The sequence below is a fragment of the Thalassophryne amazonica genome, chromosome 16 (genome assembly GCF_902500255.1).
Source record: "Thalassophryne amazonica chromosome 16, fThaAma1.1, whole genome shotgun sequence".
NCBI classification, from domain to species: Eukaryota; Metazoa; Chordata; class Actinopteri; order Batrachoidiformes; family Batrachoididae; genus Thalassophryne; species Thalassophryne amazonica.
In genome coordinates this window covers 79,274,717-79,288,568 of record NC_047118.1, presented here as the reverse complement: position 1 = coordinate 79,288,568, position 13,852 = coordinate 79,274,717, and the positions used below count along the sequence as shown (strand labels likewise).

The window sequence follows — 13,852 nt, the reverse complement described above, 5'->3', positions numbered from 1 at the left end:
TGATATATAAAAAATGGTCTATGCGTTTTGTTGTCCATTCATATGGTAAACAGTGCTTTACGCAGAGAAAGCAACAGAGTAATCCAGTAACATTCACATGCAAACTAGTGGAGCAATCCTGATAGTTACACACTCTTTGTTTGAACATGTGAGATTGTCATCAGAGGCTCTCCGTCTGCTTCACTGATCACTGTGCGTAATGGCGCAGGGCGCATTTGGAGCCCAGTAGTATGTACTCATTGGAGCATCCAGGGGGCTATTCAAACTGGCCAACTAGTAACATATCACTCCTGAAAACAATCTTTTCACATGAGGTGAATCCGCCCTACGATTGGATTTTGGAAAACCATGTGACAGTGAACCAATTCCAATTGAACACTCACATTGCGCACGTCATCACACAGCTTCTATGAGGAGTACAAAGATGGCGATGGCTTGTCTTGAAAGTCTGCAGAGTTAACTTTTCAGCAGAAAAAAAGTAAGTTTCTATCTCATATCATTAAAAAGTTATTTATGATTTAGTAAAGCTTGGTCTTAGCCGTCGTATACGACGGTGTCGGCCCCAGAGGGTTAAAAACCAACATCACTGTGTAAAGGATCTTACCGCATGGCCTCAGGAACACTTCAGAAAACCATTGTCAGTTAACACAGTTCGTCGCTACATCTACAAGTTAAAACTCTAGCATGCAAAGCAAAAGCCATACATCAACAACATCCAGAAATGTCGCCACCTTCTCTGGACCCGAACTCATTTGAAATGGACAGACGTAAAGTGGAAAAGTGTGCTGTGGTCTGATGAGTCCACATTTCAAATTGTTTTTGGAAATCATGGACATCGTGTCCACCGGACAAAAGCGGAAAAAGACCATCCAGACTGTTGCCAGCGGAAAGTTCAAAAGCGAGCATCTGTGATGGTATGGGGAGCATACCTTAAGTTGTGTAAGTTGCTGCCATCCAAGCAACATCTTTTTCAGGGACGTCCCTGCTTATTTCAGCAAGACAATGCCAAGTCACATTCTGCACGTGGTACAACAGCGTGGCTTCATAGTAAAAGAGTGCAGGTACTAGACTGACCTGCCTGCAGTCCAGACCTGTCACCCACTGAAAATGTGTGGTGCATTATGAAGCACAAAATACGACAACAGAGACCCCGGACTGTTGAACAAATGAAGTCGTACATCAAGCAAGAATGGGAAAGAATTCCACCTACAAAGCTTCAACAATTAGTGTCCTCAGTTCCCAAACGCTTATTGAGTGTTGTCAGAAGGAAAGGTGATGTAACACAGTGGTAAACATACCACTGTCCCAGCTTTTTTGAAACGTGTTGCAGGCATCCATTTCAAAATGAGCAAATACGAGGTCTGTCCAAAAAGTATTGTACCTTTTTATTTTTTTCAAAAACTATATGGATTTGAATCACGTGTGATTACGTCAGCCAAGCTTGAACCTTCGAGCGCATGCGTGAGGTTTTCCACGCCTGTCTGTTGCGTCATTCGCCTGTGGGCAGGCTTTGAGTGAGCACTGGTCCACCCCTCCCGTCGGATTTCTTTTGTCTGAGAACTTGCTGAGAGACTGCCGCTTTGCTCCATGAAATTTTTTTCAGAAACTGTTAGAGACAGGCAGTTGGAAACCATTCGATAGATTCAGTTGGATACTGGTAAAGATTCTGTCGGTGTCACGCAGATTATGGACTGTTAAAACCTTTTAAAGACGGCCCACAGCGGCGGAGGGCGCGCGGCGCCCCGAGCAGCCATTCGACAGGCTGGATCGACCAGATCATTTCTAAACTGAATGCTGTGTTGATCCGGGACATCATGTGACTACCACAGAAATGGCAACAGAGATGGACATAGCACTTTTGCGGCACATTCCACTGTTACAGGAGATTTTGTAATGAAAGACGTGCGGAGGATTTCGCGCATCGGCATGAAGCAGCTCAGGACGCGTAGCAAAAAAAACACCTCCGTCTTGGAAGTCTCACAGGACATGTTGGGGCATGTCCAGCTGTTACACAATTTCTCGGATACTCACTTGACCGAAAGCCGTCTGAATCTTCTGAATGGTTTTCCAACACAGAGGTGTTTTTTTTTGCTGCTCCTAAGGGCCTGTCACACTAGAGCATCATGAATTGGAAAAACAAACAGAATTCAAGCTGCATTCATATGGGACAGACATTTGTACAGCCATGTATGAATACCTACTGTAGAACGTGGTACAAAGCCAGCTCGAATGATTTGCACAATTCGAAATGCAGCAGCACACGAATCGAGGTGACTACCCAGAGTGCAGGTCGAATGCGGACATAAACCTTGCCCCACGAAAAATAAAAACAGAATAAAATTAAAACGACAAGGAATAAAAACAACACAGCACAAACCCCACAATGCCGGTGTCGCAGGACCAAACGGCTCCCCCTAAAAATGTTCTGCCCTGCCTTCATCAGCCACAGTTTCACAGATTATCACCTCGTTTTCTCCTTAAAACGGCACACCAGTCAATCAATCTAACTCAGCGACAGATATCTGAAGCTTTTGTACAACAATCATTTCCACATAAATTCAGCATTATTTCATAATAAAAGACGGAAGAAGCGATCACAGCGCAACAGCTACACGAGCTGCTAGCTGTTGCGTTCACTGCTCCTCCATTACTTCAAAGCGTCACCAATTATTGCCTAGTTTATGCATAAAACTGACTTTAGGATGATTTAAGAGGTTTTACCTTGTCATCTGATGGTTAATAATCCCATTAATCCATTTGATCGCTTTGGGTGAAGACAGCCTGTCTCAGAAAAGCTGGGGATGCACCAATCCACAATTTTTCACTTCCGATCCGATCCTGATACCTGAATCTGGATATCTGCTGATACTGATACTTTCCCAATCCGATACCAGAGCTCTGATTGCTTGAATATTATTATGATTATTGTGATTTTATATGAGGATTTTCTCAAAAAGGAGACCTGAAAGTTTAACTCTAATTTGCCGAAGTGTATCTAAGATGAAAGCTAGTGATGTTTTGGTGAAAGAATTAAGTACTTTTTTGTCATGGTTTGTCTCGGTCCTTGCCCTGTCTGTCCTTTTTGTGTGTTGTTCGTCTGTTTTCCCTCCCAGGGGCGCTGCAGAGCCGCTGCCCGCACACCTACCGTGCATAGAGGCTCATCAGCAGCACGTTACAAAAACCCAGGCTTTTAGCTCATTCTGTGCTGGATTCTTCATCTGCACTCCATGCCATGAAGCCAGATTTCATCTCCATCTCCCTTCCATGAAGCGGCTCCTCTCATCTCCTCTCCATGCCATGAGCCAGATTTCTCTCCAAGAAGCCAGAGTCTTCCTATTCCAAGTCTAAGTATGGGCCCCAGCAAGAGCAATCCGTGACTCCCAGACACTATCAGGCGCGGCTTCCACACTGTATCAACTCCTGGCTCCATTGCTACCAGCGGGCCCTATCTGCACCACATCACTTGGGAAATCCACGGCTCTCTGCTCCAGAGCGCACGGTTCTGCCACACTTCAGCTAAGACCTCAGGTTCTGTGGAATTCCGCTGTCACGCATTCCTGCCTGTGACTGTGCATGACAAAAAACGGTTTCCAAGTAACCTGGCCAACTCTACTTTCCGAATTAGAGCGCTGATGTTTCAGCCACTCTCCTGCACGGCTTCCATGTCGCATCTGCTCCCAGCTCCACCACTATCTGCACCACGTCACCGTGGAACTCTCCGGCTCTCAGAGCACTTAGCTCTGCCAACGTTCAGCTAAGTTCCCGCTTGTCTGTGAGAACCTGTTTGATTGTGCATGACTAAAAGCTAATTCCAAGAACTCATTCCAAGAGCTGTTTTCCTAAAGCTGCTAATTCGAAGGGTTGTTTCCAAGAACTGTATTTCTGAACTTTTTTCAAGAACTGTTCCAACAACTAGTACCAAGAACTATTTCAAAGAACTGTTCTCCAAGAACTGTATGAGCTCTGTCACTGAACCACTAAGAACTTTCCAAGTCGTTTCTAAAGTCAAGTCCTGCTTAATTGGAACTGCATCACAAGACAAGCAGCACTTGACCTCTGGCCTCTGAAGATAATTCATGAACTGTGACCAGTTCCTAAACAGCACCCTTATTTCCTAAACGGAGAACATTATTTCCAGGACTGTGAACATTTCTGTTTCAAGCCTTCTGTGAACTGTGAACTGTTAAAGGCATCCTGTGTTACAAGTGCAGTCACTCACCATCTCTGTCCTCCGTTCTCCTAGTTCTTGGTCTCTGCTCTGTGTGTCCCACCGGGTCCCTGGCTCTGAACCTCTTATGTTCTCTGTTCATTTGCAAGACTGGCTCAGGAACCTGCAGCTCCCTATTTTCCACCGCTATGAATGGGCTGACTCTCCATTCTGCAAGCCCCCCAGCGCTGCATTATTATTTTCCTTCTTGTAAATAAATATATTTTTGTTCACAACCCATTCTGTTCCTTTATCCCAGCATTTGGATCCATAGCCTCAACTGGTCCGATCCCATCCAGACCTCTAACCATAACACTTTTATTTTTTTTAATAGACTTTTATACACTTATAGAGAAAAGGCAGCACTCTCTCTCTGTCTGTATGTCTCTCCCTCTCTCTCTGTCTGTCCCTCCTTCTCAATTTTCAAATTCAGTGGAGCTTTACTAACATGGGAAACATGTTTACCGAGTGTTAAGAGTAAAAATTAAAAATAAAGTTCTCTCTCTCCCTCTCTTTCTGTCTCTCATTTGCTTTCTCTCTCTCTCGTGCTCTTTCTCGCTTGCTTTCTCTCTTCATCTGTCTCTCTCTTTTTCTCTCTCCCTCTTTTTCTTTCTCTCTCACTTTTTTCATGCTGCGCAAACTACAAACATTTTGGAAACACGAAGCCTTTCAACTGTAAAACCGTAAATTTCTAAATGTATCATCATCGACACTCACGCGCAGGACTTTAATGGAGATTTTTCTCCCTTTCAGCAAACAAAATCTCTGTTCGGCTGTTTTCTCCAGCTGCACGCTGAGCTGCCGTTTCACAGCCTCTGGATGCTGAAGCAGCTAACTTTTCAGCACACATTTTCAGCAACAATTCAGTTCATTTTTCAGAAAATCTGTGCTCAATGAACAGACAATTGGAACCCGAGAGCCGGGCAGAAATTTGCAGATACATGGCACCTCATGTATTGGAAAATGTCGCGGCACCCAAGGTCTGAGTGGAAAGCAAGCGGGGGGGCTGTGGTCCACTCTTTTGAAGACCTGCAGGGTCACACTGCTGGGTGTCGTGCTCGCATCATATTAAAGATATCAAAGACTGCTCTTAACCCACCTGTGGTATTGAGCAGAGACACTTGACAAGGGAAGATGATTATTATCAGCTTCAGGGCATAGGCAGGATTACTTTCTCCAACACCTTCCAGCCAAACTACAATCATGAGCCAGGCGGACGTGTCGATGCATCGCAGAGGGTTTTCCAAGAAGCGGTGAAGAAAGGCAACACCAAGGAGGTGCACTCGTTGCTGCAGAACATGACAAGCTGTGAATTCAACATCAATTCCTTCAACCCAGAAGGACAGACGGCGCTCCACAAGTCCCTCATTGACAGGAACCTAGAGCTGGTAAAGCTGCTGGTGACATTTGGTGCAAATATCTGATTGGCCAACAGGGAAGGGTGGAGAACAGTCATTTATAGCTACACAGTTGTGCCAGATTTAAAGGAGACCTGCATTGAAAAAAATGCAGTCAGATTTTTTGAACAAAAAATGACTTACATTTACACATGAGATCCTTCTGAATGTAGTAAAGTAAATCTGCAAGCCCACATCTGTCATTCAACGGAGAAATCTTCATTTGAAAATGACAAATTTACAGCTAACATTTAGCCCTCCGCAAATTGTCCCTCTCATCATGGACGCTGCCGAGACATCACGGACAAGACCCTCTCCCAGCATGCATTGCGCCAATTGTAATTTGTGGATTTATGTCAGTTTGCATCTGCACCTTTTTCTTGTCTTATACAGAAGGATCTACTTTTTTAAAACTTCATATTGTCTTGCAGCACGTTTGGTGAGTACACATTTCTTTTATTTGTGCTTGAAAATTATTTTGGGGGACTTTTTCATACACCCGTTTGCTTGAGTGGTGTCGCAATGAAAATCTACTGTCTTTCACCTCCGGTACCATCGCGGGATATGGAGGCGAGACCCGCAAAGAATCCCAGTCATTAAAAATATATAAACCTCTCTCAGCGTCCATGGAGCTCTGGGGCTCCGATTGCCGAGACATGCGGTGCTGTGGATTTTGCCGCAAGAAGTCTGTCCTTGCAGCAACAGGTGTACCGGCCGTTTCGCATTAAAACAGCGAGCGTAATCTCAGGACTTGTGCCAAGTGTGCTGCAGCTCCATTCAGTAGACAGAGAGGTGATGCCGGTGTTGTGCGCTGAATCTGACACAACACCGGCTGCAAAGCAGACACGGGCGGTGTGAGTGGCCCGCGTCGGCGGTTAACGAGCTCGTTAACGAGCCCGCAGACTTAATAAGCACAGCAAAGGCAGAGAGCGGGAGAGGAAGAACGGCGCCCGCTGTCGATGTCGTTGCTGATCTGAGCACACAGATCTGTATCTCACATTCATTGCAGCTTACTTTTGGATGTTGAAACCAGGACGTGTATAAGTAACATTACTAACAGATAAAATCAATTTCAATGCGGGATCGGACTGAAGGCGGGAGTGCGTCGTCTTGTCCCTGACGTCATGGAAATGATACGACTATTAAACTATTTTCACAGAGGGCTAAATTTTAGCTGCAAATTTGTCATTTTTAAACGAAGATTTCTCCGCTGAATTACAAATTTGGGCTTACAGATTTACTTTACTGCATTCACAAGGGTCTTATAAATACATATCAGCTATTTCTTTCTGAAATCTGACCACATTTATTTCAATGCAGGTCTACTTTAAGGGAAAAAAAAAACAACTTTACAAGCATCACCGCCACCGACCACTGCAAAGCAACCAAACGTGGTGCTCTTTATGCACGTGAATCCAAAACATGGTGCTGCTTTTACGCAGCACTTCACCTCGGAAATTTCCAATAAAATGAATAAAACAGCCACGCCAGCCAGTTTAGTTGGTACTGCACTCCACTCCAGTAGGAAGTGATCTGTGTGTATGTGTGTGTGTGCGCATTTTGAGTCCAGAGCACAGATGGCCCCATTTTCACCCTTTCTCAGCGGGGGCGCAGATTCAACCTGTCACTTTTATTTTATTTTGTTTTAAACATTTTATGTCACAGTCAAACACAGCACATGATGCTCAGCGTCACAATGACAGGCCGTTCAGCCGGCTCTGAAACGCACTGACTCGCTGACACAGTGCCTATGATCACGGTATAATGTCCAGAATGAGCATTTAATCTAGGGTTGAAACAATTAGTCGAGTAACTCGAATAATTCGATTACAAAAAATGTTCGAGGCAAATTCTGTCCCTCGAAGCTTCATTTAATGTTGCAGTACATATGCCAGGCCTGTGTGTGGGCCTGCATCGTCCCCAGAGAAGAAAAAAACAGAAGACTAGAGCATAACAGCTAATCAAATTAGCAACGATAACTACACCTTTCCAACATGACACACAGAGTAAAATAAAGCCTTTTAAGAGAAAGACGGTCCATGCTGATCATCTGAATTAGACTGACTGCGCATTTAAAGCAAAGCAGTGTGTTTGTCTATTTTATAAAACACACGGTCCGCTCTATGTGGAGAGTGACTACTGACCTGGCAGCCAGCTGCTCTCTCTCTACCCGGTGTGAGGGGCTGTCAGACCGTGCGAGTCACAGCTCCGTCCCCGGCTACACTGACAAACAGCAGACGTCCACTCTTTCTTCTGTGTTTTGCTCAGACTCGCCCTGAGTGTTTCGCTTTTTAATTTTTAATAAAAAAACTGGCTGCGAGGCTGCATGTTCAACTTCCAGCTGAAATGCATCTGCTGAATCGTAGAGAAATAGGGATAAAAAAATAAAAAAAAAATCACACAAGGACCCGGTCCACCAACTTAAATCCTTCACCTGAAATTTGTTCGCCGCAATGTACCTCGGCACCTATCGCTCGCAGAAACTTCATATTTGTTGGGTACATGCCTTGGAGGAGTACTTCACATGGGTTTGAAGGCCGGTGACCTTGACCTACTTTTCAAGGTCACCAGTGGTCACAGCTGTCAAAACCTTTACCTGAAATTTGTTCGCCGCAATGTAACTCGGCACCTGTTGCTCGCAGAAATTTCATATTTGGTGGGTACATGCCTTGGCGGAGTACTTTGCATGGGTTCGAAGTCCAGTGACCTTGACCTACTTTTAAAAAAATTACCAATAGTTGCATTTGTTCGAAGGCTACCGACTTTTTATGGTCACTGTTGGCAACATCCTCTAAATAAATATAATGTCAATCTCCAATTTTTCCACTGTGTATCCAAGTTTACATCAAACACATGAGGGTTCAACCAAATACCTACGGCACACGTACATATTACTGCACTTCACATGGAAAATAGTACTGTGCGCGGGGCATTCGTGAGAAATGTCTCTAGTTAAATTTAGGGTGTTCCCTTTCTGTTTCTCTAGTTAATTATTGATTTCTTTTAACGTCATTACGAGTTTCTGAGCTTTCCTGGGCTGTGTGTGAATGTGAACACAGCCTGTGAAAAACGGCTGTGGAATGCAGCTTTTCTGCAAAAGCCACACTGATAAATACGCTGTGCACCCTGTTGATGAAAAGGCATTTTTTGAATAGTTAAACTTTATTCACTTAAAGTGCAAATAGACCTGAAGTCTATATTATACAAATACTGAGTGACGCAACACTCTGACTGCCGATCAGAGTGAACAGGCAACGTAACGTCAGCTGGGTCTTTGCTCAAACAAAATGATCCATGTCGGCAGAAAACGCTCCAGAACATCTGTGATTTGTATAAATCTGTTTCTCATAACGCCCACCAAGCGACAAACCCAACTGTGTGTCGCCCTCATTTGTAGCTAATGTGACCGTGGCATTAAAAGGTTTTACTTTACTCGCTGTGCAGCTTTGGAAAGTTCTAGCTTCTGCTGCTGGTTTGATTAGCTCCTTACATTAGTTATGCACATGCTCCATGTCTTCTTTTCCATTGTTTGCGAGAGTGTTACAGCACCACATACAGGCCTGGAGTATATACTGCAGCATTTTCAGCAGTGTCGTGTTTATTCAACACTTTGGTGACAGGAATTAAATGAAGCCTCGAGGCAAATTCTTTTTTGTAATTGAATTATTTGAGTTACTGGAGAAGGGCAGCACTGTGGCTTAGTGGTTAGCACTGTTGCCTCACAGTGAGAAGGTCAGGGGTTCAATTCCCACCAGTGGCCTTTCTGTGTAGAGTTTGCGTGTTCGCCCCGTGTTTACATGGGTTCTCTCCAGGTGCTCCGGCTTCCTCCCACATTCAAGAGATACACAGGTTAGCTGGATTGGAGACTTTAAATTGTCCGTAGGTGTGTGTGTGCGGGTGAGAATGTTTGTTTGTTTATATGTGGCCCTGCTTCTTTACGCTAACGCTCAACAAATGCATGCCTGGATGTGTCCACTGAGCAGGGACAGACCATGTGTACAATTACAAATCAGTAAAGTATGTATTGCTAAGTAACAGTTACGCTCACTACGCTACCTTCACGCATGCAAGGTTGTCAAGGTTGTTAGATGACAGAGGGTCCGGCCAGGATAACCTAATAACGCAATCCCAAAACGCTCTGTGGGCTAGACCGTCTCATTTCAGAACCGTTTTGCAGCCTCTGAAGACCAAATCTTCATTGAACCAGGCCTCTGTATCAAACGCAGAGATTATTATTAACGACACCCTCCCTGCACCTGTTCAAACCAAACTACAGATAGTGTGACACGCCCACACTTTCCCCACACTGACAAACACTTAAAACATCTTCAGAATTACAACCCAATTCGTTTTTGGACACTTTATTGCTGCAGCAAACCAGAAACCATCATGTGTGATGATTTATAGAGCAATGATAAGGTCATCACTGGATTATGGTTGTTTTGTTTTTGGTGCTGCGGTTAAATCCAGACTTCTCAAGCTTGATAGGATCCGAGCAAAATCCCTAAGAATCTGTAGCGGTGCCTTCAGAACTACTCCTATCCCAGCACTGTTAGTCAAAATGGGAGAGACCCCTTTGAGTATTAGGAGAGAGAAGTTGGGTCTTCAGTACTGGGCCAGGCTGTCAGGACTTGCGCATAACTCATCCGCGAAGTGTTTATTGGAAGAGAGTTATGAATTTACTAAAAAGAAGGATACATCTAATTTCCTTTTTGATGTCCGGCAGGTCGCTAAAAGGGCTGTCAAGGGAAATAAGGTGATAGGGCCAGTGTGGTCTCCTATTCCTTTTTGGGTTTTGCCTGTACCAGATGTTGAGTTGGACCTTCTGGGGCTGAATAAGACTGTAGCCAGCAATTTAGTAAATCGATTTATATCTCAGAATACAGTTAGTATGTGCCACATTTTTACAGATGGGTCTAGGGATCCAAGCTCTGGTAGGGCAGGCTTTTGGGTTTATGTTATGAATAATCAGATAAGGCAGAGTACCCGTGTTACTAATTGCTCTTCTGTATGTTCGACGGAACTGTTGGCCATATGGTGGGCGTTAGAGTGGCTACAAAGTAACAGACCTTCTGAGTGTCATATTTATTCTGATTCTGCAGCTGCATTGCAAGCTTTGATGGGCAGAGCCTCGGGAGGAGCTCGTCCTGACCTCGTGCTAGAGATTCTGTCTTGCCTCCATCGCGTTGAGTCAGCTGGCTGTTGTGTAACCTTCACTTGGATTCCTGGGCACTCTGGCATTTTAGGTAATGAGATCGCAGATTCATTGGCCAAAGAGTCCCTTCTGAAAAATAAAGTTGATGCTAATATCCCTTTGGGAAAGGTTGATTGTTATAGTATTTTTAAAGAGTTGAGTGATCAGAAGTGGCAAAAGCAGTGGGAGAGTGAGTCGGTAGGGAGGCACTATTTTATGTGTCAGCCTTCGATTAAAAATAAGAGACTCCTCTCCTCATCCTGTCGTAAGGATCAAGTCAAATTGATTAGATTGAGACTGGGGCATTGTGGGTTGGCAGCATATTTAAAAGTGATTGGAAAACATCCAGATGGGTTGTGTCAGTGTGGTCAGTTGGAAAGTGTTCATCATGTTTTAATGTGCTGTCCTATGTATTCTAGTGATAGGCGGAAATTGTTTAAAGATTTGTCAGACTGTGGATTGACTGAGTTTTCTGTTAGGTCAATTTTTTCTGAGAGCAGTTACTCGCATTTAGTGGACAAAGCTGTGATTAAGTTCCTCCATTCCACCAACCTCTATTTGAGAGTCTAACATAAGATATTTAACTATTACCTGTGGGGGGCAGCATTATGCTACGCCAGCGTATAGCCTGCCGGAATCTATTAGAAGAAGAAGAAGAAGAACCATCATGTGTATCAGGAAGGGGCGTAAAGGGGAGGAGCCAGGAAGCTCACCAGAAGCACGCGCTCTGACGAGTGCTCTTATAGACTGCATGCTGACGTCACTGCACGCACAAGAACGTACGGCGCTTCTACCTGACTCGGTAGTTTTCCTTCCATCCTTGCGGGCGCGCACGTCCTCCTGTTCACAGTGAAGCGTCCGGCCTCCTCTGGTTCGGTTCGATCCGGATTAACGCCACAGTCTGGATCAGATCATCCTCGCACGAGCCACACTAGAGATTGAGGCACGAGCGCACTCGAATTAAACACAACAAACCGCCGAAATTTAATTAAAAAATATTGTAAAAAAAAAAAAAAAAACCTGGGATGTAGCGAGGATTAGTTCGGAACTACTAAGTTCTATTTGGCCCGTGTCCGGCCTGAGACTGGACACATACCGGTACAGCGCGCGCTGCCGGTGAGACTGCTGCAGAGCGCGAGCCAATCAAAGCGGTGCAGGGAGGGAGGGGCGGGGCCAAGGCTGAGAAAATGTGATCAGGTACAAGTTTGTACGCATGCGCACGTGCGAGGATTCGAAGCTTCAGCTTCGTGTCAGTTTTTGAAAACCTGAAACTGTCTTTAGTTCTGTAGGAAATGTGTACCTGCACCTCCACACGCACGGGGCGTGCACGTTAGTAGATGGAAAGCAACATCAAGTGCAGGATGGATTTTTTTTAACATTTCCAAACATTTTTTTTCCTTTTTTTTTACATTAATGAATGAAGATTGTCTTGTGATTCATGTTCCAATTCTTTGTGTATCTGTCGGTAGAGGTGGGTGATACCGGGAATTTTGGTATTGATCCGATACCAAGTAAATACAGGCCCAGTATTGCCGATATCGATACCGAATCTGATACTTTTTCATATTTAAGCTTCATAGATCCAGTGGCGGTGCCAGGAAATTTTTGTTGGGGGGGGCTGAGGGGGAGCTGCGGTAAAAGTTGGAGGGGCTCCACAAAATGTCGTCAAAATGAACATATACGAGTAAATTGCTTTATAATTACCAAGGTGTATGTTTTAGTCACCCATGCTCCTCTAAAATGTGGTATCAATGCACACACACACATCACTTAGAATGATTGCAAGTTCAGTAAACTTGCACATAGGTATGCAAACTGAATTCATTGAAATTGTGCTCAAGACAATGCATGGAATCAACTTTACATCCTACATTTTTGGAGTATGGAGTTAAATTTGTCTCATTAATACTTGCAAATGCACAGAGGGTGATTTACAAATATTCTTTGATTTGTACACGTGCTTTGTGATCCACAAACACAAATTTCTGATTTGTACCTCGTGTGTGGGTTTTTACAAATAAATGTTTATTTGCAAAACTGAAAATTCTGTTTGTGAAGTGTGATTCAGCATTGGTGGATCACCAAACACACACATTCATCATTTTGTTCAGTTACGCAACATTGAGACATTCTCAGCGCAAAACTGCAGTTGAGATCCACAAATATGTCAGTTGCTATTCACATTATTGGCATAATTATTGGGGGGCTGAGGGGGGGGCTTGGCTCATTATTGGGGGAGCTTAAGCCCCCCCAAGCCCCCCCTTGATTCCGCCACTGCATAGATCCAAAGGATCCAAAAGACCAAGGATAGAATTTCTCCAAACATTGTACATGACAACAAAATACTTTATTATCGCAATCAACATTTTTGTTTAAAAAAATATCACTCAACGCAACTTAAAACAAAATCTGCTGAGGTAGAGGGCTGACAAACCACAATACAAGGGTGCGCTGCTCCGTGTTGTGTGAACCAGTGCAGCGCAGCGAGTAGACTTTGATGAATCTGCGTGCACAGCAGTCAGTGCGTGCAGTATGAATATCGATCTTTTTACACGAGGATCGTTCAATATCAATACCAGCATTGGTATCGATATTTGGATCGATCCGCCCACCTCTAGTGCCCTGTTGTTATTAATCGAGGCCATCAAATATGGCCGTTGGGTATTGTGAAGGCTTTGCATCTGCCCGTCTGTGCTCAGCATAACTTCAGTTCTATTACTGCCAGAGTCTTCAAATTCACAGTGAACATTTGTCAGACACAGACCTTGGGCAAGTTCAAAAATGGCTAACCTTGACCTATTTTTAGAGATCACAAGGTCACATTCTTTTTTCTATTTAATGCACATACAGCTGAGGGTATTTTAGCATTGTTATATTTATACTTATGTGTCTGGTGGTTTTTCTTCCATTTTATTTTTTCCTCAGGTCACATATGTTTGTTTGTGGTATATTTTCCTTAAACGTCTGTTCAATTTGTTGTGTTTTATATTGGAATGCTAAGACAACATCATATGAGCAGGACTCAAGGTTAATTTTTACAGTGGTGCCCAAAAC

At 44.0% G+C, this 13,852-nt stretch overlaps 1 protein-coding gene across 1 annotated transcript in view; it reads right to left on the bottom strand.

Annotated features, from left to right (window-relative positions):
- crhr1 (corticotropin releasing hormone receptor 1) overlaps window positions 1-11,847 on the bottom strand; it is a 95,522-nt gene extending 83,675 nt beyond the window's left edge. The window contains exon 1 of the mRNA XM_034190556.1: window positions 11,593-11,847. Within this exon, the coding sequence (XP_034046447.1) occupies window positions 11,593-11,616 (24 nt within the window). The 5' untranslated portion in view covers window positions 11,617-11,847. The remainder of the gene's footprint in view (window positions 1-11,592) is intronic.
- Window positions 11,848-13,852: the final 2,005 nt, after the last annotated feature.